Source organism: Netta rufina, assembly GCF_964035555.1.
Source record: "Netta rufina genome assembly, chromosome: 20".
Classification (NCBI taxonomy): Eukaryota; Metazoa; Chordata; class Aves; order Anseriformes; family Anatidae; genus Netta; species Netta rufina.
Window position 1 is genome coordinate 8,496,209 of NC_140144.1, and position 24,025 is coordinate 8,520,233.

The 24,025-nt window shown below is 63.6% G+C and overlaps 1 protein-coding gene across 1 annotated transcript in view; it reads right to left on the reverse strand.

The window, feature by feature from the left end:
- Positions 1 to 24,025, reverse strand: part of HMCN2 (hemicentin 2) — a gene marked incomplete at both ends in the record, with an annotated part of 37,021 nt that overhangs the window by 12,310 nt on the left and 686 nt on the right. Inside the window, 40 exons of the mRNA XM_084298816.1 lie at positions 41 to 228; positions 297 to 410; positions 613 to 831; positions 1,013 to 1,163; positions 1,322 to 1,464; positions 1,635 to 1,748; positions 2,117 to 2,290; positions 2,438 to 2,626; positions 3,090 to 3,176; positions 3,368 to 3,481; positions 3,639 to 3,806; positions 4,370 to 4,651; positions 5,056 to 5,217; positions 5,514 to 5,633; positions 8,031 to 8,207; positions 8,310 to 8,405; positions 9,212 to 9,381; positions 9,744 to 9,852; positions 13,667 to 13,794; positions 14,910 to 15,075; positions 15,283 to 15,439; positions 15,759 to 15,871; positions 16,588 to 16,732; positions 16,989 to 17,113; positions 17,728 to 17,823; positions 17,926 to 18,099; positions 18,593 to 18,742; positions 18,864 to 18,977; positions 19,192 to 19,319; positions 19,948 to 20,089; positions 20,184 to 20,456; positions 20,539 to 20,660; positions 20,931 to 21,075; positions 21,232 to 21,495; positions 21,581 to 21,701; positions 21,907 to 22,013; positions 22,193 to 22,364; positions 22,712 to 22,834; positions 23,031 to 23,189; positions 23,721 to 23,791. Coding sequence (XP_084154942.1) covers positions 41 to 228; positions 297 to 410; positions 613 to 831; positions 1,013 to 1,163; positions 1,322 to 1,464; positions 1,635 to 1,748; positions 2,117 to 2,290; positions 2,438 to 2,626; positions 3,090 to 3,176; positions 3,368 to 3,481; positions 3,639 to 3,806; positions 4,370 to 4,651; positions 5,056 to 5,217; positions 5,514 to 5,633; positions 8,031 to 8,207; positions 8,310 to 8,405; positions 9,212 to 9,381; positions 9,744 to 9,852; positions 13,667 to 13,794; positions 14,910 to 15,075; positions 15,283 to 15,439; positions 15,759 to 15,871; positions 16,588 to 16,732; positions 16,989 to 17,113; positions 17,728 to 17,823; positions 17,926 to 18,099; positions 18,593 to 18,742; positions 18,864 to 18,977; positions 19,192 to 19,319; positions 19,948 to 20,089; positions 20,184 to 20,456; positions 20,539 to 20,660; positions 20,931 to 21,075; positions 21,232 to 21,495; positions 21,581 to 21,701; positions 21,907 to 22,013; positions 22,193 to 22,364; positions 22,712 to 22,834; positions 23,031 to 23,189; positions 23,721 to 23,791 — 5,972 coding nt within the window. The remainder of the gene's footprint in view (positions 1 to 40; positions 229 to 296; positions 411 to 612; positions 832 to 1,012; positions 1,164 to 1,321; positions 1,465 to 1,634; positions 1,749 to 2,116; positions 2,291 to 2,437; positions 2,627 to 3,089; positions 3,177 to 3,367; positions 3,482 to 3,638; positions 3,807 to 4,369; positions 4,652 to 5,055; positions 5,218 to 5,513; positions 5,634 to 8,030; positions 8,208 to 8,309; positions 8,406 to 9,211; positions 9,382 to 9,743; positions 9,853 to 13,666; positions 13,795 to 14,909; positions 15,076 to 15,282; positions 15,440 to 15,758; positions 15,872 to 16,587; positions 16,733 to 16,988; positions 17,114 to 17,727; positions 17,824 to 17,925; positions 18,100 to 18,592; positions 18,743 to 18,863; positions 18,978 to 19,191; positions 19,320 to 19,947; positions 20,090 to 20,183; positions 20,457 to 20,538; positions 20,661 to 20,930; positions 21,076 to 21,231; positions 21,496 to 21,580; positions 21,702 to 21,906; positions 22,014 to 22,192; positions 22,365 to 22,711; positions 22,835 to 23,030; positions 23,190 to 23,720; positions 23,792 to 24,025) is intronic.

The window sequence follows — 24,025 nt, forward strand, 5'->3', positions numbered from 1 at the left end:
CCCCCCGGCACAGCCACCCCCTGAGCATGGGGACACCGACCTGCAGGACCGTGCCCCCCTCCAGGAGCTGGTGCCGCGGGCTGGCCGCGATGGGGACGTGGTCCCGGAGCCAGGACACCGCGGGCACCGGGCGCCCGCTGGCTGGGCACTCGAATCGGACGGTGCTGTTGGTGGTGGCTGTCACCTCCTCGACCTGCTCCTCCTCAGCACCACGGATGGCCGGGGCAGCTGGAAGCAGGGGGGTCAGGGGCTGCTGAATCCCCCCTCCCGGTATCTCCCAGCCCCTCCTCACTCACCCAGCACCTCCAGCTCGTAGTGCACGCGGTCCCTGCCCGCCTCGTTGGATGCCTCGCACGTGTACCTGCCCGCGTCCTCCTCCTGCACCACGGGCAGCTGCAGCACCCGGCCCCCTGCAGCACGGGGGGGGCAAGGTGGGGACAGCCCCGTGGTGGGGGTCCCATCCACCATCCCTTTCCCACCCCGCTGTGCACGGCCCCCACGCAGCCCCGGTGAGGCAGTAAGGGTCCCACGGGTGCTGCGCGTGTTGGCAGGAGCAAAAGGACAGGATCCGACCCCCCCGTGCTGGGGATGCTTTCATGGCAGGAGCATTACCTAGCAGGATGAGCACCCCGGGGCCAGGGGCGAGGGGCTCCCCGTCCTTGTACCAGGTGAGCCGGGGGGGTGGGATGGCGTTGGTGTCGCAGGAGAGCGCGGCGGGCTGGTGGAGGACAGCCTGGCGGTGCTCTGTCACCTCCCCGTCCCCGTCCTCCTCCTGGTACAGGATCTCGAAGGCTTCGCCGGGGCTCAGCTGGTGTTGGAAGAGGGGCGGCACTGCGGGGACAGGCTGCTGTGAGCTGTGGGGAGGGGGGCATTACCCCCAGGTGCAGCCAGAGATGGCAAGACGCACGTTATCCAGCGCACACACACCCCTCTCCACCCTGATCCCATGGGGGACCCCCGTAGGGACCCCTCTCCCCGGGACGCCCCCCACCCCAGCTCGCCCAGGGCTCACCCTGCACGTGCAGGCTGAAGTCCTTGTCGTCTGCACCCAGGGGGTTGGTGGCCACGCAGGTGTAGTGCCCCGAGTCCGGGACACCAGCAGGTTTGATCCGAAGGACCTGCCCCTCCTGGAGGATCTGGAGGTGGCCGGCGCTTTCCAGGAGCTGCGTGGGGTCCCCAGCCCCAAGGCGAGGAAGAGGAGTGATTATACACCAGGGCTGAGGCATGCAGGAGCGGGGCAGAGCCCAGCCAGCCATACCAAGGGTGTGTGTCCCCCCCAAAAAAAACAGCAGCTGCTCCCTGGCCACCCTTGGGACCTCACCTGCCCGTCCTTGTACCACTGGATGGTCGGCTCGGGCACAGCCCACGTCTCGCACTCCAGTGTCACCGTGCTATTGACACTGGTTCTCACCTCTGTCGTGGCAAATTCCCCCGAAGGGACATCTCGGGTGATCAAAGGGGGAACTGGTGGGGAGAGGAGACATGGTTGGGAGGAGGGAAGAGCCCCCGAACGCCCTTGCTCTGCTCTAACCAACAACGTGCAGCGCCTCAGGGTGAAGGGAAGGAAGGGGCACTGGCCCCATTATGTCGGGGGTTGTGGTGGGGCTCAGGAGGCACAGGGAGAGCTCACGCACCCAGGACCTTCACGGTGTAGTTCCTCACGGCCTCCCCAGCCTCGCTGGCCACAACGCAGCTGTAGGTGCCCGCGTCCTCTTCCTGGGCGTTCAGGATCTGCAGCCCGTGGCCACCTGGGCAAAGGGGGTCTCCTGAGAGGGTCCCTGCTCACAGCTGAGGCTGTTTAACCCCGTGCAGCACATGAAGACATCTTAAAGGCCCTGCTGACCACCTGCAAGCCTGACTGGAGGGCATCCAACGCTCTTCTAGAGCCCAATTTCCAGGCTTATAAAAACCCGTGTGGTATCACTGATGCTGCTGAGAAGCTTCTAGCTATTACCAGATGATGTGGCCCACCCTTCTGATGGCCTGAGCCTCTCATCTCCTACAGGATGACGACTTCTCATCGCCCTGGGTGTCACCAGACCCAGAACAGACCCCACTCCCACCCCCTGGGCACCCAAAGGGGCTCCGTGGTGGCCAAGGGGTGCCGGCGCGGTACCGGGGAGCAGGCGCACGTCCCGCGAGGCTTCGATGGGGACCTCGTCCTTGAGCCAGGTGATGCTGGGAGGGGGGTAGGCTGGGGCCTCACAGAGCAGGGAGATGGGGTTGTTGATGATCACAACAACATCTTCAGTGGCAGCATCGTGGGCATCTCCAGCAGACGTGGGGCTGGCTGCAGAGAGATGTGTGCACTAACACCCATCACAGCCCCACTGCCGGCTGTAGGGCTCAGGGATCCTCACCACCCAGCTGGGGCAGGCACTCAGAAAGCCCCAGAAGCCCATATCCCCAGGACTCAACACCCAAAGCCACCTCGTACCCGAAACATTCAGCAGGTAGTGCTTGGTTTGCTCCCCCACGGGGCTGGAGGCCACGCAGGAGTAGCGGCCGGCGTCAGACGGGGCAGCCTGGGGGATGCGCAGCACGGAGCCATCGGGGGAGATGGAGGTGGCTCCAGCAGGGAGAGGGTGGCCGTCCTTCAGCCAGGTGACCTCAGGCTGGGGGTTGCCTGTGCAGGGTGGAAATTAGGGTTTGGGCTCGGTGCAAAAGTTTTTCCATGCGTGCACGCAGCCTGGATGGGGTCACTGCGCTGGGAAGCAGGGACACCAGCCCAAATCCAGACTTATCACAATCTGGATCGGGATTTTAGAGACTGCTGGATGAGCCAGCAAGAAAAAAAAAAAGGAAAGCTGTCCTGAGTAGGAGGTGATTAATTACTCCCATTGCAAAAGGAGAAACCAGATTAGAGGAATTTTTGCTCCGTTTTGGAAAGATCGGAGCTGACGTCGTGGAACAAGCTCCCCGCGTGGGCGCCCCCTCCCCAGCACTTTCCGGACAGCCCAACTGCAAAGCCAGGAACTATCCCCAAAAAGCTCCTCAGCCGACCTCAGCTATTCCTGTGTCATTGGCTGGAACCGGCCGCTTGCTCCGCGCCCATCTCCCACCACCCCTGCTCCCCGCGAGATGCTCACCCGCGGCCAGGCAGGACCAGGTGACAGGGTGGCCCTCGGGCACCGTGATGGCCTCTTCCTCATCCACGTCCTCAGTGTGGGGAGGAACTAGGAACGCGAGAGGCCAGGGACATCAGCAGCTGGACCAAACCAGATGCTGTGTCCGTGCACCAAGGCACGAAGGACTCCGGTGCTGCAGCTCCCACCGCTGCACCCAGTGCTGACCAGTGCTGTCCCCGCACAGCTGAAGCTCTGACGCTCCCGAGGAGCCCATCAGAGGGTAGATGTCCCTCCCTTACCCAGGACCTCCACCTGGAACTCCCTCCTGGCCTCCCCAGCGGCGTTGCTGGCCAGGCAGGAATAGTGGCCACCATCCTGGGCTCGCACGCGGGGCAGCCTCAGCATCCAGCCCCCTGTGAGCATGGAGCAGAGAGGGCTCAGGGCACGGATCCAGGCACCAGCACAGCCCAGTACCACCCCGCAGGGTGGGAGCTGTGCTGGGTGTGAACTCCTCAGCGTTAGGGCAGAATGCATTCGTGGAGCTCTTGCAGCATCCTTCCCTCGTCCCACCTGAGAGCACTTGCGTGTGCTCGCCGGGGGTGACAGGAGAGCCGTTCCAGGACCAGGAGACCGTGGGCAGGGGGACGCCGGTGGCCTCGCAGGTCAGCGTCAGGGCTCTGTGCAGAGGCACACGGATGATGCTGGTGGATCCCGAACCTTGGAGGAACTTCGGAGGAACTGGGGAGGCAGAAGGGACAAAGAGCTGTCTGCAAAGCAGCCACTGAGACAGCAGAAGAGTGAAACAAAGGCGGCAGATGTTGAACCCAGAAAAAATGTGGCAGATGTTGAACCCAGCTGGTTCCCACCCTCCTGCTTGTACAGGTTGAGGCCATGAGCACAGAAGGTCCATCAGCAGCCACCTACCTGCACCCCCAACCCTATACCTCCAGGCGTGACACCAAGCTGGCCACGTGCCCTACACCACCCCAGTCCTTTTCCAGCTCAAATGCTCAGCACCCCAGTCCCCAAGGTTCCCCCAAGTCCTTGGAAAGCAGCTTTGTAAAGCAAGAGGTGCTCTGCTCAACCTGGAAAGAAACCATTGCCACAGGCTGGTGGAGCCACTTCTGCTTCTTCACCCTCTCCTGTCCCCAAACCTTTTACACGCTGCGTTATCCAAACTTGCTCCACGTTTTCCTCTTCTCCAGGCTCGTGATGCTTTGGGCACGTGGTGGGACATCCCCACCCAGCCCAGCTGCCCGTGTCCCTTCCCCGCAGCCACCCGCCGTGCCCCCCACCCTCACCATGCACCACCACATCGAACTCCCTGCGCTCCTGCCCCGCCGTGTTGGCCACCAGGCAGACGTATCGCCCCGCGTGGACCAGCGCTGCCCGGGCGATGCGCAGCCTCCAGCCCTGCTCCGACAGCGAGAGCCCGTCCCCAAGGGCCACGGGCTGCCCGTCCTTCAGCCACGTCACCGTGGGTGCTGGCCTTCCCGTGGCCTCGCACTCCAAAACCGTCTCGCCGGCCTCGATGACGGAAACCTTCCTGGGGGCTTTGCTGCTGCCCCGGATCCTCGGCGGCACTGTGGGCAGAGGGACAGGGGATGGAGGTGAGGCTGGAGGAAAGCCCTTGGCGGTATGAAAGTGGGTATAAAAATGCCGTGGAGCGGGCTGGTGGCAGCAGGAGGGCAAAGCACATCCCGGTGGGTGCAATTAGTGCAGTTGTGCTGCTGGAGCAAACATCAGCTGCAAGCAGAGCGGAGCCAAGAGGGGGGCTGGAGGGGGCCAGGCAAACCCAGCTGGCAGCATCCCTTCCAAAACAGGAAAACCCTTCCAAAACACCCAAGGCAGGGGATAATAGCTGTGAACTTTTGGGTCCAGCTGGGCCTTGCATCAAGGGAGAATATCTTGCTCAAACATACAGCTTAGGAGAGGCAGCTTCAGCCACCCCAGCAGGACCCCCACGTCTCGGGGTCCCCCGGCTCACCGTGCACCCCCAGGTGATGCTCCTTGCTGCTGCTGCCGGCGGCGTTGCTGCACTCGCAGGTGTAGGTCCCCTCGTCCACCAGCCGCACCTTCTCGATGTAGAGCATCCTCCCTCCTGCAGACACCAGCTTCGGGCTCCCGGGGTGGGCAGAGAGGGGTTCACCTGCCCAGGGGGGGCAGCAGCCTCCTCTCAGGCTCCCAGCAGGACCAGATCCCACCCAGAAGCCGGGCACTACTCGATATAAATCACTCCTTGCTGCCCAAGGAGAGCAATGTGAGTTGGTTTTACTCTTGGCTGCAGCAGGAGACCCACAAGGAGCAGGCTGGCAACTGGGTTTCAAGTTTAACCTGGCGTTTGCTCATCCAAAATGCTCCTAAACCATGCAAGGGGTATCACCTGCCCTGGGCAGGGGGTCTGCATCTGCCTGGTGGGTCAAGCCCTGAGGGGCAGGACCTTACCATCCTTCTGCCAGCTCAGGGCAGGGAAGGGGATCCCGTGGCACTCGCAGGCCAGCCGGACAGACTGCCCCTCCAGCACGGACGTGGTGGTGGGCTCTGCCGAGGAGAACGACGGTGGCACTGTGGGGAGAGAGAGAAGAGGGGCAGCTGATGGCAGGGGACAAGGGGAGAGGGGCAGCTCCGTCCTGCTCGCCACCCGTGGCACCAGGCTCTGCACAAAGATCCAGCGAGACGGCTGGAAATAATAACGTGCACTTCCCAGCTATTAGGAAAGTGATGGTTTTAATTGCACGTGGCCTACAGCAGAGGCTGGCTGAGCCCCACGGCCAGGCCAAGGCTGGCCAGACAGAGCCTCGTTAGGTAGCACAGCTCGCTGCGAAGGTGACCTAACACTTTCCGTTATCGGACGCCGTTCCCATAATTACAGCTGGCCGGAGAAGGGTAACCCCTTCCCGTGAGGGATATTAGCTTTTGGAAGAAAAATCCTAACACCCAGAAACCTCTGAAAAACAAAAACAGCAGAACCCAAACAATCGAGCCGAGCCAGGACACCAGGCCAAGCGTGCAACGTCTCCCTGGGAAGGGAGCGCAGGAGCGGGGAGAACTGGCCTTCCTCCCCGTCCCGGCTGCCTGCCCGCAGGACTCCCACCAGCTGGCCCCGAGCATCCCCGAGGGAAGCCAGGCCTGGCTCTGCCCTGGTGCTGTGGATGTGCTGGAGTTTGCAGGGATGTGCATGGTGAGGGATGCGCCAGCATCCCCCCGACCCAGGCAGGGGACGGCAGGGGTTGATACCCGCGTGCTGCCGTGATGGATGAGGGCGCAGAGAGCGCAGAGCAGCCCTGGCAATGGCAGCAAATTCCCTTTGCTCCCCTGCCCAAGCTTTGGGAAGACAGCTGCATGGTTACGGAAATACCCCAAAGCAACACTTGTGCAAACATTGGCTTTTTCCCCCGTCCCGTTCCAGCAGGGGATTCCCTACACCTCCAGCTGCATCATCTCGCAGAGCTTTAATCCTTCGGACACCGTTTTCCAAGCCAGCGAGCCACCTCAGGTCCACGTTATGCTTACAGGGTTTGTTTCTACACCTCCATACGCCCCGCATTTTCCTGGTGAGCTGTCCCAGCCGTGGCAGCCCTTACCCAACACGTTCAGGTTGTAGTGTCTCTCCGGGTGGCCGGGCACCTGGCACGTGTACCTGCCTGCATCCTGCACGGCGGCTCGCCCCACCTGCCACGAGGAGAGACGGTGAGATGCTCTGCAGCCCCTTTTCCCTCCCATCCCTTCTTTTGCTCCAAAACATCACCTGGAGCACAGTCCCATCCTCTGACAGCCGCATCCCTGGGCTCGGTGTGAGCAAGGTCCCATCCTTCAGCCAGCGGGACCCCCGGGGGTCGACCCCCGGGGCTGGGCAGCGCAGTGTCACCTCCTGGTTGACGATGGCAGAGACATTCTCCTCCTCGCCCGGGGCAGTGGGTGGCACTGGAAACAGACAGGGCAACGCCACCCCCAAACCCCTCTTCCCCTGGCTGGCCCCACAGCCCCTGAGGCTGGGGAGAGGGCAGGGAGCAGCCCCCAGAAGGGGCTGGGGACACTTGGGGACACTTACACCGCACCTCGACGGTAGCCTCGCGCCTGTCCTCGCCCACGGCGCTGCTGGCCACGCACGTGTACGTCCCCGAGTCCAGGAGGTGAGGGGTGGGCAGGGACAGCACGCGCCCACCGGACAGGATCTGTGCCCCCGGGAAGAAAAGAGCCCAGGTGAGCATGAAGCCAGAGAGAAACCTCGCTGGGCTGCAAGCAGTAACCAGGACGGGTGGGCACAATCCTGCCTGGAGCCTGTTCTTGTCACATCGTGGGGACCCCCTGGCTCTTCCACGTGGCAGGGAGCAGGGTTGAGCAGGTCCGTGTTCCCATGGACCAAACGCAGGGGAAAATTTGGGCAACACCACGTCTGCTCAGCTCCAGCAATTGTTTGGTTTTGCTTTTGCTTTTGGAAAAGCCAGAACAAGGAACCAGAGCATCCTTCTGGAAGGATGTCCCCAGGGAGACCCCCCTGTGGTAGCCACCTCACCTGCGGGCCACCCGCCACCTCCTCGGGCACGGGGTTGCCGTCCTTGAGCCAGATCAGTGCCGGGGTAGGGCTGCCGGTGGCATCGCACCACAGCGTCACCGCCTCGCTCGTCACCGCCACGACGGGGCTGGGGCCAGCCGTGATCCGTGGGGGCACTGGGGGAGGGCAGGGGGGACAGAGCAATGTCACCAACAGCACCAGGGGGCAACGATGGGGACGGCTGGGGTGGGAGACACCAAAATTTGGACCAGACGCCTGTCTGTAGGGCTATGACCTTTGGGGACATTACCAGGGATGGATGTGGGGTAATGGCAAATGGGGCAGACGAAGGGGTCTCTGCTAAACCCATCTCTCAGGGATGTGCCCCCATACATGCATGGGGGGTCCTGGGGGAGCACCCTGCTCTCTCACAGCTTCTGTCCTCCCCCTGCACCCCACGGACTCACCGGTCACCCGCAGGCTGTACCCGAGCTCGGTGTCCCCGGCGGCGTTGGAGGCCACGCAGCGGTAGCTGCCGGCATCAGCAAGGTGGGCACGGGGGATCTCCAGGCGCTTCCCATCCCTGGACAGGATCCGGCCTGGGGTGGTCACGAGCTGCTCGTTCCCCTTGTACCAGGAGATGTCTGCAGGGAAGGAGGGGGATGAGATGCAAGGAGCGTGATGGCAGCACCGGGACGCGCACCGGGGACACCCCCAGGGAAGCTCGAGGGAGGGGACAGGCTCACCGGGAGCTGGCACCCCCGTGGCCAGGCACTCCAGGGACGCCGTGCCGTTCTCCAGGACAGCCAGGTCCACCTCTCTGGGCTCGATGTTCGGAGGCACTGCAACCCAGCATGCGTGGCCATCAGCTCTGCACAGCCCAAACCCAAACCGGCTGCATGGCACGCACCAGTCCCCGTTCCGGGAGGGAACCACAGCACTGCACGGTGCCACCGCTGCCCTCCAAGTCAGTGAAAAGATTTTTTTTCTCTGCACCCTGCCTGGTTTCTCACCCAGCACCTTCAGCATCACGTCCTGCTCGTCCTCCCCTGCGGGGTTGGCTGCGACACAGGTGTAGACACCTTCATCGGTCAGGTCAGCCTTCTCGATCTAGAGGGAGGAGGGAGGGTTCCCGATTAGCCTTGGTCACCTGTAACCCCCCCCCCTCAGCTCCTGCAGCCCCAGGACTGGGTTTCTCCTCAGGATCCTGGTGTCCCTGTGCTCCAGACAACGCAGACCCCTCCACAACACCCCCTGTGCCCTGGGCAGGGGTCAGTGCCACCCCATGGCACCGCTGCTTCAGCCCAGACACTGACATAGGAAAGCCCCAGGGCACACAACCTTGCCCTGCATTGCCCCCCCAGCCCCATCACGCCCCCCAACCTGGAAGATGCTGCCCATGGCTGGCAGCGGGACCCCGTCCTTCCTCCAGCTGAGCCGTGGGGGCGGCGTGCCCGTGGCCTGGCACCGGAGCGTCACCGGCTGGCGAAGGGCCACGGTGACAGCATCCCCCTCCACGATGCTGACCGAGGGGCGTGCTGGCCAGATGAGGGAAAAAAACAAGGCTGGGGGAAAGCCTTTGGCCAGCCGTGCCCACCCTGATGCGTGGGATGGAGAGCGGGTCTCCCCCAGGTGCTGCTGCGCTCACCTTGCACCAAAACCCACACCTGAACCTGGGCCCTCCCGGCCCGGCTGCTGCCCTGGCAGATATAGAGCCCTTGGTGTGCGAGCCCCACACGGGCAATCAGCAGGGTCCCGCTGTCCTCAGACACCGCCACGCCGTCCTCTGCACCTAGCGGGAGTCCATCCTTCAGCCACCTGCAAGGAGCAGGGCGGGCGGTGAGGTTTTGGGGTGTCCCACACCACCACCCACCCTGGTTTGCGCACCAGGAGCATGGGGGTGCTGCACCCGCAGCACTAGCAAAGCATCCAGATCACAGGGAGAACAGGACCCCAGGGATGAGGAATAGGAATTGATGCCTAGCATCCTGAAGGACACCTCCAGACAGGGGTCCCCATTACCCATATGGAGTCCCCATTACCCATATGGAGTCCCCATCCCGCTTCTCAGCTGCATCTCCACATGTCAGGCTCTGGGGTGCCCCCATGGAGCTGTGCAGCCCCCTAAGGCAGAGCAGGGGGACGTGGGCAGGACCCCCATCCCGTCCTACAGTGCTCACCGGATCCGGGGCACGGGGACACCGCTGGCACGGCAGCGAATGCGCAGGGAGTCGTTGGCGACGGCAGTCAGGTGGCTTTCCCCATCGCCGATCAGCAACTTGGGGGGAGCTGGGGAAAAAGGGAAAAGGGGACAGCCGGCTGGGAGCAGCCCTGGGAGCCTGGCACCGGAGCAGCCAGGAGCTCGGAGGGCACAGGACCCCAGCAGTAAACCAAAACCCACAGCTGCGTGGAGCCAAATTTCACACACACTTCTCCAATCTCAGAGGAGCTGCGGGTTTCAGCCACCTCCCTTCCTGCCACCATAAATCCCCGCTCCCTGCTGCAACCCCGCAGCCCCCTTACCCTGCACGAGCAGCGTGTGCTGCACCACGCTCTCTCCCGCGGGGCTGCTGGCCAGGCAGGTGTAGGAGCCCCCTGAGCTCTCCGACACCCTCTGGACCCGGAGCAGCATGCCGCCCGCGAGGAGCAGCACCCCGGCACCCTGGGGCAGGGGCTGCCCGTCCTTCTGCCAGCTCAGGGTGGGCAGGGGGTTGCCCCTGGCCGAGCAGGGCAGCTCCACGGGCTGGCCCACTGCTGCCTCCACCACGCGGCCCTCGCTGGAGATCGTCGGTGGCACTGTAGGGACAGAGAAATGGGGGGAGAGCGAGTGCAGAGAGCACGGCGGCTGTGCTGGTGGCAGAGTCAGGGGACAGCAGGACACGTCCCACAAAGCTCAGCCCATAGGGAGATGGAAACTGGCTCAGCAGAAGCCCAAAGGTGCAGGTGAATCAGAGCAGACAGGGGCAGAGCTCGTGCTGGGGACAGAAGCTCCAAAAACCCATCGCACGTGGCACCGTGCAGCGCAAGAACCATCCCAAAATGGCACATTAACACCCTTATTGCACTGACAGCTGAGCGCAGCCACCCCAAGCTGATGGAAAGGCGATGGACCCCTCGGAAAGCCCCCAAACCAGGGGAGAGACCCCTCGGAAAGCCCCCAAACCAGGGGAGAGACCCCTCGGAAAGCCCCCAAACCAGGGATGCTTCCCAAGTCCTGGCACCGGGTGCCTTACCATACACCTCGAGCCTCACGGTCCTGTGCACCGTGCCCGCGGGGTTGGTGGCCCGGCAGACGTACAGCCCCGTGTCCTCCTCCTGTGCCCCGCTCACCCGCAGCGCCCGGCCCCCCCTCACGTAGGTGGTCCTGGTCCCCGAGGGGAGTGGGCGCCGGCCCCTAAACCAGGCGATGGTGGGGGCCGGGGAGCCCCGCACCTCGCAGGGCAGCTGGCCGGAGCCGTTCAGCAGCACCACCACCTCCACCAGCTCCTCGGCGCCCAGGATGGAAGGGGGAGCTGGTGGAGAGAGGGGCATGGAGGTGGGGGAGATGCTCGCCCCTCCCCAAGTTCGGCTGCATGGGTGGGTGAGGGTTCAAGGGGATTGAAAGGGAATTGGGTGGAGGGCAGCCGGGGACTCACTGTGCACGTGGAGCTGGAAGACCTTGCTGTGCTGGCCGGCAGGGTTGGTGGCCAGGCACTGGTAGGTGCCCTGGTGCTGGGGCTGGCTGGTCGGGATCCTCAGCACCTGCTCCTCCTCCAGCAGCTCGAGGTGAGGGTCCAGAGCTGGGAGAGGCCTCGGGGGACAGAAGGGTGCACGCGTGACTCGGAGCCAAGCACGGGCAAGGGACAGAGCCCAGGGCAGGGAGCGATGGCACCAGCTCTTGGAGGGGTTTTCCATGCTGGTAACGTGCTGGTTTTGTCCCAGCAGGGAGGAAGCAAGGGCTGGGGAAAGGTTTTCCCAAAACCCATCCCTGAAAACCTCTTTTTTGGCCCAGAGTTTTGGAGAAGGGGACGTCTCTGTGTCCAACACATCGTGCTCCCCTGTCGCATGCCCCCTGTTGCTGTCTCTTTGACAGGACCACCACCCTCACCCCTCCAGCAGGTCCCAGCACCCCCCCGCAGCCACTTACTGCCCATCCTTCATCCAACGCACCCGGGGTGGGGGCACCCCCCTGCTCCGACACTCCAGCAGCACCTCGGAGCCCTCCGGCACGGAGACGTTGTGAGGCCACCGGGACCCGGCCATGCTCGGGGGCACTGAGGGCAGAGGAGGTGTGAGCAGGGGTAACAAGGAGCACCCCAATTTTGCCACCCTCCTGACCTCCCCATGCTGATCCAGGATAACAAGCTCAGTGTTCCCCAAATTGCACGCTGGATGGGGCCCAAGGGACCGCCCTGTCCCCAGCCCGCTGGCTGCAAGGGACTCCCCCAGCCCACCGCAGCCCACCCCAGGGTCACCATCGCTGGGTAGAGGGGACGGGGACCGAGTCACCCAGCACGAGCAGGGCGAAGTGTCTGCGCGCCTCTCCTGCCCTGCTCCGGGCTCTGCAGCTGTAGGTGCCCGTGTCCTCGCTGCGCACCGCGGTGAAGCGCAGCGTCTGGCCCCTGCGGAGCACGAGGGGACCCCCAGCTCCATCCACCTGCAGGAAGAGAGGGAGGAAAGGGGGTATCAGGGGGAGCCAGCAGCACGCCTATCATGGGGGGGCACGATGCCACCACCCCCTTCCCCTGTGGCTCACCGGGTGCCCGTCCTTGTGCCAGGTGATGGAGGGGACGGGGGTGCCGGAGACGTTGCAATGCAGCTCCAGGGGCTGGCCGGCCACCACCGACACGTTCTCCCAGCCACTGCCCATCATCTCCGGGGGGCCTGGGGGAAGGTGAGAGCCGTGACAAGGCACGGTGGCATCTGGCTGCCTCGTTTCTCTCCAGACAACACACAGACCCCATGCAGCAGCTCTGCCCATCCCCACCACCCCTACAGCTCGCCCCATTTGGGGAGCATCTCACATGGGGCAGGAGCCCCCTTCCCTCTGGCCGTACCGTGCACCACCAGCGTGGTCGTGAGGCTGACGGAGCCCACGTCGTTGGCTGCCAGGCAGGTGTAGTCCCCGCTGTGGCTGGGCTGCAGGGCGTGGATGAAGAGCGAGCCCCCGTCCAGCAGCTCAGCACCCAGCACGGCATCCTGCACCTCCACCGCGTCCTTCCACCAGAGGACGGATGGCGTGGGGGTCCCTGCGTGGGTGCATGGAGGTGGAAAAAGTGTTCAGGCAGGTGATGGGTGCCCCATCTCCCACCTGTGCCAGGCAATGTGCAGGCTGCCTGGGGAAATCCATGCTGCCCCACAGCTCCTGCGCCATCCCCACCTTGTGCTACGCAAGAGCCGGGTGCCAGGAGCTGGGCTGAGCCCAGAGAATGAAGGACAGGGGCATAGCAGTGAGGAAGGAGCAAGGACGGGTTAAGTGGAGGTTCCCAAAGCCAGACGAACGAGGACACCCAGCCCCTGGTGAACACCAGCTTGCACGGAGCCCTTACCCTTGACCGGGCAGGTTATGGTGACGTTCTCGTGGAGAACCTTCTCCAGCAGGACCTCTGCACCATCCCCCAGGTACGGAGGCTCTGGGGGGGTGGAACGACCCCAATGCTGGATCAGCAGACACCCAGCCCAGCCCAGCCCTCCCCACCCCATCCCATCCCGTAGTCCCAGCGCTCACCCAGCACTTGCACAACCACCTCCACGGCGTCCTGCCCCACGCTGCTGCTGGCGATGCAGCGGTAGCGTCCCGCATCGGAGAGCTGCACAGCCCCGATGGTCACAGCTCCGTGGGGCCCCCCCAGGGCTCCCCACTCGCCCTCCCGCAGCGGGCGGCCGTCTTTGGACCAGCTCAGGCTGGGGACGGGGTCCCCGTGGGCCACGCACGGCAGCTCCAGCCGCTCTCCCACCAGCGCTCGCAGCACCTCGGGGCCACGCTGGATTCGTGGCGGGACTGGGACAGGGAGATGAAAGAAAAAAGTGGCATGGAGGGGTGGCACAGAGCTGTGTTTACAACTCACAGCTCCCCGCGGTGATGCAGAAGCATGCCACGTGCCACGGGCTCGGCAGGACGTACCTTGGACTCGCAGGCTGTAGCGCACCGAGGCGTTCCCCACGGCGTTCGTGGCCGTGCAGGTGTAGAGGCCGCTGTCTGTCTCCTGGGGCTCGGCCAGCCAGAGCGACCCCGACGGGAGGACGGTGTACCTTGGGGTGCAGAGGGAACAGAGAAGCCGGCTGGGAGGAGCAGCCGTGCTGCCCTTTTTATCTGGCTTCACCCTGGGCAGGAGCTAGGGGCTGACAGCTCACCATGAGGCAGCTATGGGAAGGTCCCCAGGGCCACAGGGAGCCCCGCAGAGCTGCGCACAGGGGAAAAAAATAAGCTTTGCTCTGCACCCGTGCAAGGCTGCAGCATGAACCACCAGTGTGGGGGACAGGGTCACCACCGAAGGTGCTGGGGGTCCCCGTGGAGCTCGGCCCCTGCAGCTGGAGCTGGCCGTGCTCTCGCGCCCAGCACCATCTGCGCCGTGCAGACATAACATCATCGCAGCCCACGGCCGCCCGTTCCGCCCCATAAATCACTCGGCCGTGGGGAGCAGCACAGGGCCACAGGGAGCAGCCATAGGGAACTGGATCAAGAACACCAAAGCAACACGGTCCCTCGAGAAGCGTGAAAACAAGCTGCCTTCCCCAGCCAGCCACAGCAAGCCTCGGGTGGAAGGAAGGAAGCCACGAACGGAGATTGGGGTCCGCAGTGTGGGACACCCCTTCCAGCACGCTGCTAACAACGTACTAAGCAGATCTTGCTCCATCAGGGAAGACCAAGACACTCAATAATCAAACACACCCAGGCACTGTGCAGTTTTCATCTCCTGTTGTATGGCTTTGGTGGTCCCATCACTGCCACCAGCCCCACGGGGACAACTCTGCCTCCCTCCCCATCCCATCCGCGTGCTTCAGCATCCCCGCTGCCCCGTCCCCGGGGAGCAGCAACGTGCTGAGGGGCAGATCCTGCGCTGTGAACATCAGCACGTAGCTGTCTGCTGAAGCTGAGGCTGAGCAGATACGGGCCCGAGCCACGGAGCTGCAAGCCAGCCGCTCGCTTCGCTCCAGTGGACAAATTCAGACCAGCTGCGAAACTGGGAGCAGAACCCAGCGTGAAGGCGCGTGGGAGCGAGGGGGTGGTGGGAGAGCGGCTGCCCTGGCCAGCAGCCACCGCGAGCTCTCTTTGAGGAGCAGCAGCGAGTGCTCAGAGCACCAGGGCAGGATCCAACCCTCCATAACCCCAGGAGTGCTCCCTGGGGAGCAGGCAGAGCCGGTACCTCGAGGAGGAGAGAGGCAGCGGCCGGGACTCGCGGCTCCACGCCACCAGGGGAAGGGGAGAGCCCTGCGCCTCGCAGGGCAGCGTGGTCTCCTGCCCGCGCACCGCCAGGACGGTCACAGGGGCTGATATCCCCCGTGATCCGTTCACGCTGATCCTGGGCTTGGCTGGATGGAGAGAGAAAACAAAGCTGGTGCAGGAACGCTCCACGCACACCACAACCCTCAGCGCTGTTTTCCCCATCCCCAAAACCCATCCTACACGCGGCTCGGGCAGCCCAAAGACAACAGGGAAACCAGGAGCAACCACAGCCTGTGGCTGCCCACCCTCTGGAGAGGGTTTACCAGGAGCTGGTCCCGGTGCTGGGCACTCACTGCTGATGGAGAGCTGCACCTGCCGGCTGGAGAAGCCTGCCACGCTGGCGGCCGTGCAGAAATAGGTGCCGGCATCCCCCGGGGAGGGTGACGGGATCAGGAGGGTCCCGTTGGGGTTGAGGTGGTAGCGTGGGCTCGGTGAGATGGGCTCCGTGCCCTGATGAGGAGAGGAAGAAGGCAGAGACTTTGCCATGAGCTAGCAAGGCCAAGGGCAAAAAATAAAATCAATAAAATAAAATATAATAATAATAATAATAAAAATAATAGGCTCTGTGTCCATCAGAGCAAGCTGTCTTGCTGGTTCCAGCTTCCAGGGGCACTCAGTGCCACCTCCCCAGGCAGCCACAGCGCACCGGTGGGCAATGTCCTCTCCACACACCACCCAGCACCCAAGGGTGCCCCTGGCAGCAGGACACCAGCCTGCTCCTGCACAGAGCCACCCTCCCAAGCCCCCCACCCGCTGGGGACACTTCTACCTTGGTCCAGGTGACTGTGGGGGTGGGCACGCCGGTGGCATCGCACCGCAGGGTGACGGCCACTCCCTCGGTGGCAGCGACCAGGGCAGGACCAGGATCGATGCTGGGAGGAACTGGAGACAGAGAGGAGCACCTCACCCTGCTGGACATGGCCTCAGGGAGTGGGTCTTTGACTCACAGCTTGCCAGCACCCCCAGCAAACCCCCATCCTGTCCCCAAGCCCCTCCAGCACCGTCCCCTCTCTCTGCGCAATCACCGCTGTACACAGGGGCTGCATCTCCAAAAGCTCACATGCTTCCCCAAAAGCTCACGTTCTTCCTCAAAAGCTCAGCCTCCCAGGCTAGATTTGCCTAAACCTCACCCTGCTGCAGGTGACAGCTCCTGGCGAAGCCCCTGCTCTCGTACCCAAAACATTTGGCACCCGACCCCAGCTGGCGACCAGCCCCGAGCACCCTGCACATCCCGGCTGGGCACGGAGCTCCACCAGCGCGGGTCAGCAGCCCAACAGGCAGGATGGATGCTTCATTGCACGTGTCCAGAGTCGAATTTCATGTGTCCTGGCTGGCTAGCACTCACAGAGCCACCAGATGTTCTCTGAGGCTGCTTTGTAGCCGCACCGCGCTGCCCTGGGGACCGTTCCTTACACACAGATCTGGCTTCGGAGTTTTCCTGCCCTGACATGCTGCAGCAGCTCTTCCAGAGCGGTGGAAAAGCCTCACTCCAGCCAGAAATCCATGGCTCCTTCCCACTGAGGTCACACAGAGCTGGCAGCAGAGGCCAGGGGACAGCACCCACCCCGGCCACCCCGCGGGGACACCCGGTCTCTCACCGTGGACCACCAGGGCCACGTCCTGCCGCTGCGAGCCGAGGGCGTTGGTGGCCACGCAGGTGTAGGTCCCCGCGTCCCCCTGCAATGCCTGGCCCACGTGCAGGCTGCCGTCAGGCTGGGTGGAGAAGCGGCCGCTCGGGGCTACCTGGACAGGGCAGAGACAGGGAAGTGGAAGGGATAGAGAGGGGCAAACATCACCTTGCCATGCTGCCTTTGGGGCATACCCAAAAATCCCATCCTTGGGTAGCACGAGCACCCTGATGGTGCGCCCTTCCCAACCCAAACGCTCCCCCAGCATCTCCCACTGGCAGCTTAGGACACAGATGTGCCCCCACGAGTCCCCCATTCCCACAGAGCCCCCACTGACCCCACAAAGCCCCCCCTGTCCCCACGACCCTCACCGGCTGCCCGTCCTTCAGCCAGAGGCGGGCAGGTAGCGGCCGCCCGGCCAGGATGACGCACGGCAGCCACAGGGGCTGCCCTGCCAGCACACGGACCACGGTGGGTGCCAGAGCTATTGCTGGGGCTGGGAGAGAGAGGGGAGAACAGGAAAAGTGATATTAATTGGAGATAAATTAGCAAGGAACACGGGGGAGAATTAATGTCCTGCTTTAAAAATTAACCCAGACGTCTGCCAGACCTTCCTGGGGATGGGCAGAAGAGCCCACAACAGGAATGTGCGGCTGACTCAGGCTCCCCATGGCACGGGGTCTTTTCTCCCCCTCCCAAGCCACCCAGGATGGTGATTTTTTGATTTTCTGCATTAAGTGCATTACATTCATTCCACGGAGCAGTCCAACAGCCTGCCCAGTGACACCCGGACTGCTGCAGCCCCCCGCTGCCACCACCAAAAAGCTGCTCGAGGCTTGGGGTGGCCGTAAGCCCCTGCACCGCCTCTCCTCCGAGGTCCAGAGCTTGGCTCAGCACAAGCCTGCTCCAACATTCAGCCCCCCCCAGCAGTTTGGGGGTGTTTGTTTATGGGTCTGAGCACACCCCAGTGCTTTTGGGCAGAGGTGGATGAGTGCTCCTGAACCCGTGCTGGGGAGGGATTCAGCGGATGGCTCTGCCCAAGTGGTTTCAGCCCACCTCGAGCCTCACGGGGACCCACGCACAAAAAAAAAAACACACAGAAAATCAAACCTTGTCCAGTGACCGTCAGCTTGACCTCTGCTCGGATTTTCCCAAAATCGTTCTGGGCTTCACAGACATAGACAGCTTGGTCATCCAGCGAGGCTCCTGGAGCACCGAGGGGGAGCGCACGGAGGTGCTGTGTGAGCGCACACCCAGGCAGGACGCCTGCACGCCCTCTCCATCACTCGGCACGCACTCAGCGCTCACCATCGATGAGGAGCTCAGCCCCAGGCACCCCGTGCTGCTGCACCACGGGCTTCCCATCCTGCCGGGACCAAGCCACCTGCAGTGGCAGCGAGCCCTCGGCACGGCACGGCAGGGTCACGCTGTCCCCGATCTCGACCTCCAGGTCCCCCAGGGGCTCGGGGAAGTGCGGGGCAGCTGCAGGAGAGAGCAGTGGGAAGGGGCTCGGGCAGGGCTGCCGCCCCCCTGCTGCAGCACCCTGGCTTCCCGGTGCCCAGGGCTGCAAAAATGCACGAGTCAGGTGCCTTGAAGGGTTACGAGCATGATTCAAAGCATTTGTTGTTTTTATTACCCCGCAGCTTTGACCCTCAATTACACTCAGCACCCCTCTTGCTGAGCAAAACCCTCTTGTGCTTTTCTACCATTAACAGATTCAAGCCTTACTGCCCCCAATGAGACCCCCACCCTCCTCTTCCTCCTTCCCAAGCTATTCCAGCCCTTCACAGGGAAGCCCTGAGCACCATGGGGGGGGTGCCTGGCTTTTCAGACAAAGGCTTAACCCCCACCTCCACCTAACCCCACCGCTCACACCCTGCACCCCAACCTTGCCCCATGCAACAGCACCAAAGGGGTCTCTGCCCACACCCCGAGCCGCTTCCCTCTTCCCAGCCCCAAAACCCCAGGCACTCACAGCCCACATCCAGCACCGTGCTGGCAAAGGCATCTCCGGCCTCGCCGCGAGCCTGGCACGTGTACGGCCCCGCGTCCTCCTCCTGCACCGCCTGCAGCCGCAGCACGCCGCGCTGGCTGCCCACCGGGAACGCCGCCACCTCCTGCTCGCCTGCCCCAAAACGTCCCCATCAGCACCCCAGGGACCCCGTGTGTGACGTCCCCAAGGGCAGGCGGGGGTCCCGGTGCAGGGATGGGGCTTGCTGTCTGCGAGCGTCCTGGCCCGGCTTCACCTTTGTGCCACGCGATTTGGGGAGGGGGCACCCCCGAGACCCAGCACTCCAGGGTCACGTCTTCTCCCACCAGCGCCTTGACGCCCGGTGTCACGGCCAGGATGGCAGCAGGCTCTGTGCCACGGGGAGAGAAACAGCTGCAGGTTATCCCCACAGCACTCCTTGTGCCTTAACTCACCCCGAGAGGACAGCGGAGACCCCAGAGCCCCTCCACCACCACCCTCCTTTTGGGACAGTCCTGCCCACAGCTTGCACAAGCAGCTCCCAGCACTGCAGGAAGGAAAAAGCCCCGTGCACAGCTGGGATCCCCCTCCTGGGGTGCCGGTACCGATGTACTCCAGGCTGATGGCTTGCTCGTCCTGCCCCAGCAGGCTGTTGGCAGAGCAGCTGTAGTTCCCCGCGTCCTCCGGGACCGCAGCCCTGATGTGCAGGGTGCCCTGAGAGTCCATGAAAACCCTGCAGGGGGTGGGAAAAGAGGGGAAACGGTGGGAAAAGAGGGGAAACCGAGCCCTGAAAAATGACACTGATGAGAAATATGGTGAAATTAGTGATAGGGCTTGGAGCCACCCTGCACACGGGATAGGTTTGCCGAGCACTGGGTCGATGTGGTTTGGGACTCAAAGCCAGCTGCGTCAGCCCCCACAGGAGGGAACGTTGCTTGGAACCAAGGAGAAGCATCGAGGGTTGAGCACTTTCATCCCCAAAGTAAAAAAAAAAAAAAACCTTCCCCAAGCCCACTTCACAGCCTGATGTGGGGTGGGGAGGGGGAAGCCAAAAGCAGAAGCAATTAAAGTACAAAGACCATTTGGAGATGGGCGCACAGCGGGCTCAGAGAGCTCCTCCCCACCTCAAGTTCCCCTCACTGGGGTCTGTGCCTGGATAAAGCAGGATGGCTTTGAAAAACACATGTGAAATTAGGGCCAGCAATATGCCAACCATCCCAGGTGTGTGGGCTGGGGATGCCTCAACGCCTTCCTCTCCCCGTTGGCAACCCCCAGCCCCTCTCCCAGCCCACGCGGCCCCACGAGGGGAGCACTAGCCCCAGTGGGATGCAGGATGAAGGCACCCCGGTCCCTGCTGTCACCTCTGGTCCTGCTCCAGCACCCAGCCCCAGCGCTTCCAGGTGATGCGTGGCTGGGGGTAGCCCCCGGCCGTGCAGTTCAGCCACAGCTCCTGGCCCCTGCCAAAACGCTGGGGGCTTGCATCGACCTCCACCCACGGCGCCTCTGCATGGGGAGGGGAAAAAAGGACCACGAGCAGCACATCACCCCATTTGGCTCCCAGGGTGACAAATCCCCCCCGGTGTGGGGCAGAGCCTACCCTGGATGAAGAGCCAGACGGAGGCGGTGGCGGTGCCGTGGGCACTGCGGGCGATGCACTCGTAGGGGCCCGCGTCCCCCGGCTGCACGCGGCTGATCTCCAGCGAGTGGTTCTGCAGCAGCCTGGCCCTGCCGCCCTCCTGCAGGGCCACCCTCCCGTCCCAGCTCCACGTCAGGTTGTAGGGCACGGCGCTCAGCACGGGGCAGGACAGCACCACGTCGTGGCCCGGCGAAGCCGTGACGTTGCCCGGAGCCTGGAGACGCGGCGGTGGCTCTGCAAAGGCAGCGTGCTGGGCTGGAAGGAGCCTGAACCTGGGGATCCCTGGGGACCAGAGCTCGGCAGGAGCTGCACCCACCTGAGACGGAGATGTAGGCACGAGCCCGCGCCACCCCAACCTTGTTCGTGGCCGTGCACTCGTAGAACCCTTCGTCGCTCTTGGATGCCGCGGGGATCAGCCAGCTGACGTTCCCTGAACCTCTATGAAAAAGAAACCACAGGATCAGCCCCATTCCAGGCACTTGGGGTGGGAATGCCATGCCCACAGCTGCTCCAAATTCCTTGGGATTTCTCCCGTTGGAGCTGGGCATCACACGGACACATCCCTTGGGATTCACAACTCCCTCAGGATGCTCGCAGCCAGCAGTGCCCAGGATAGCGCACAGCATCCCCCCACCAGCAACATCGGGGGGTTGTGCTGCCTCCGTGCGAGTCCAGCAGGGAGCAAACTGGGCCAAACTGGAGACCAACCTGAATTGTTTCTCCTCCCCGAGCCTGGCCCCAGCCCGGCTGAGCTGCATGCGGAAGGGCAGCTCGCTGTGCGCCGAGCAGGAGACCCGCTGCGGCTCGCGGCGGTAAGCCCGGATCCTGCTGGAGATGTTCACCTGGGGCAGGCCTGGAAGCAGTTGGGGACACACACAGACATGTAACGCTCCTTGGGAGACACCAGGAAAGGTGGATTTAAAATACCAAGGTGGAAAGCAAAGCAGAGGGATGCTGGAAGGAGCCTTTGAGCCCCCTGGAGAAGCGGTGCCGAGCAGGAACCGCTCACCGGGGACCACGCTGGTGTAGGTGATGCTGGAGAGGCGGTGCAGGGGGTGGCCCTGGGCGTCCTCGCCCTTCACCTTCAGCAGAAAGTCCCCAGGGGGGGCACGGAGGGGCGAGCCCACCCAGAGGTGCCCTGAGGAGGTATTGGAGAGGGGCCGCAGGGGCAGCGAGAGGAGGGCACGGCCGGAGCTGTTGAAGAGCTCGATCTCCTGCAGACGTCCTGGGGGCTCCAGGCCGCTGCAGTTCACCACCACGGAGACGGGCAGGCCTGGGAGAAAAGCAAAATTTAGACGTGTTCCAGGCTGCAGGAGGCATGGAGGCAGAGTGCACATCGTGGCAAGTGCCAGCCTCACCTTGCAGCGGCCGCTCCCCGGGCTGGATGCTGTCGGGGTCGAGCTGGGTGGAGAAGCCGGCTTGGAAATTGATGCTGCTGACGCCCGTGATCCTCACCGAGTGGCGGCCGCTGCTCTGGGTCTGCAAGCAGGACGAGAGGCACTTGCCGAGGGCAGAAGGGGAAGGAAGAGGGCAGCAGCCAGCCCCTTGCACCCGCTCAGGCAGCTCGGTGCCCATCAGGAGAGCCCCGAGCACGGGAGAGGGGCAGGGGCTCCGTGCGCTCCTTTTTTTTTTTTGGGGTGTCACACCTGGAGGGGATGCCACACGGGACCTGGCACCAGCCTACCTTGACCTGCCACATCCCTGGCTCGTGGGGCTGCACCGCCACCACCACGGCCGAGTCGGGGATGCTGAGCAGCTCCTTCAGGTCGTGGCCCTTCTCGAGCACCTTCCCTGCAAGGAGAAGCAAAACTCTGGGACGGGCACCCCGGGTGCTTCCCCAGCCCCTGCAGCCGGCCAGGAGCCCTCCATCACGCACTTCTGGCTGCTGGAGGAAAACAGGGACTCACAGGGATCCCCAAAATGCTCCCCAAAGCATCTCCCCTCTGCCTGCTGCTCCCCTGGGCACCCACCTGCTGGGTCCCGGACCTCGATCTGCGGGGCCGGGCCGCTCAGGGAGACGGTGACCTCCTTCAGGCTGGGGTCGAAGGGGACGGGCCACGTGTGCTCCCCCCCATCCTCATGGTCTGCAGACAGCAGGTGGACTTTGGAGGCTTGGATGGCCTCTTCCACCCACTTCAGCACCTGGGGGCAGGCGGGGGAGGATTAACCTGGGTCCTCGCCGTATGGCATCCCCATTTTAGGGCTGTTTCAGAAGCAGGGCTGTATGGCAGGGGCACAAAACCCCAGGCACACACCTCCTGGTGCAAAAGGAACCGAGTCATTTGGTGTGATTGCAATTGCCAGGTGGCTCCTGCTCCACCACGGGGAGCAGTCACATCCCCTGGCTCGCCCATGGGAACAGAAACCTCGTTTGCTTGGTTCAAGGCTAACGCGGGGCTCCCAGAGCAACCCAGAGGTGCCTTGGGCATGAGGATTGACCCCGGGGGAATACAGGGGCTGGGTCAGACCGCCTCCCCGTCCTCGCTCACCTCCTTCACCTGCTGCTTGTCCAGGTGGAAGACCTGCCCGGAGCTGGTGGCCGCGATGCGCTCGTAGACGCGGTACCCGGGGTGGCTCCTGTCCCCGCAGTCCCCCGTCAGCACAAACACCACCTGCCAGGGTCACATCGGGGTCCCCTGCAGCGTCCCATCGGGGACAGCACACCCCGGGGGGGACACATCCAGCCCCCTGCTCGCTCAGCCACGGTGCCGCGTCCCCGCGTGAAGGGGTGATGGGGGCAGTTCCTCGGGGCTTGGAGCCACCGCCGTGCGCCTGCCCGAGCCACGTCTGGAGGGGACACGGCCTCACCTGGGACTGCTTGTGCTGCAGCAGCCGCAGCAGCTCCTCCTGCTGCTCGTAGTCCTTGGCCCGAGCGTCCGTGAAGACATAGATGAAGGAGCCGGGCTGCGAGACCTCGGCGGCCAGCCTGATGGCTGCCACGCTCATCTCCGGGCAGTCCCCCCCGCCCTGTGGGGATGTGACACGGGCAGGGCTGGGGATGGGGTCCCCGCTGTCCCCGTGCCATGCCGGCTTCCCAAATCCATCCCCATAACAAGGGCTTGCATTTCTTTGCTGGAGCATGCACAGCGTGATGGCCCCATGGGGCCACACGGGATGACAGCCGAGCCGTTCTCATCCCACATCTGGTAATTAACACCCCATCCCATAATGACTCCAGCCCAGTGCAGCCCCGTGAATCCACCCGTAGGGCACACTCCTGTGCCCACCCCAGCCCACCACCTCCAGCGGCCACCCCAGGCAGGGGGCTGGGGGACACGGCGAGGACCGGCTCCTGCTTCCACGGGGTTTTGTGCCCTAAAAATCCCGCTGACACAGCTGCATCTAACGGGGAACGCAGCGGGATGGAGCACTGCAGGGCAGGAACCGGGATGGGCAAAGCGCAAGAAGCTCCCCGGGAGCGTTTCAGCCGGCAGAGCGCGGCTGAAATGGTTTAAAAGGCATCGTTTTTTAGAAGAGAGCGTTGCTTCGGTGCTGTACCTGGACTTGGAGCTGCTGCAGGCGCTGCTGGAAGAGGCGGGGGTCCGTGGTGAGGGTCGCGGGGCCAACCTCTGCGAACACAGAGGTCCCAGGTCAGCCCCTGACCCCAGCCGAAACACGGGACACGGACCTGGGCCTTGGGGAGACCACCAGCAAACGGCTGCCGACCCCCACCTACTGCCCCTGACCCCATCTCCAGCCGTTTTCACTGAACTTCAGCATTTCTGCTAAAAATAAAGCCCCGGTCCTGCTCTCTTTAAGGGAGGTCTGGGCTCTTTTGGGGAGCAGCCGCTATTTATAGGTGC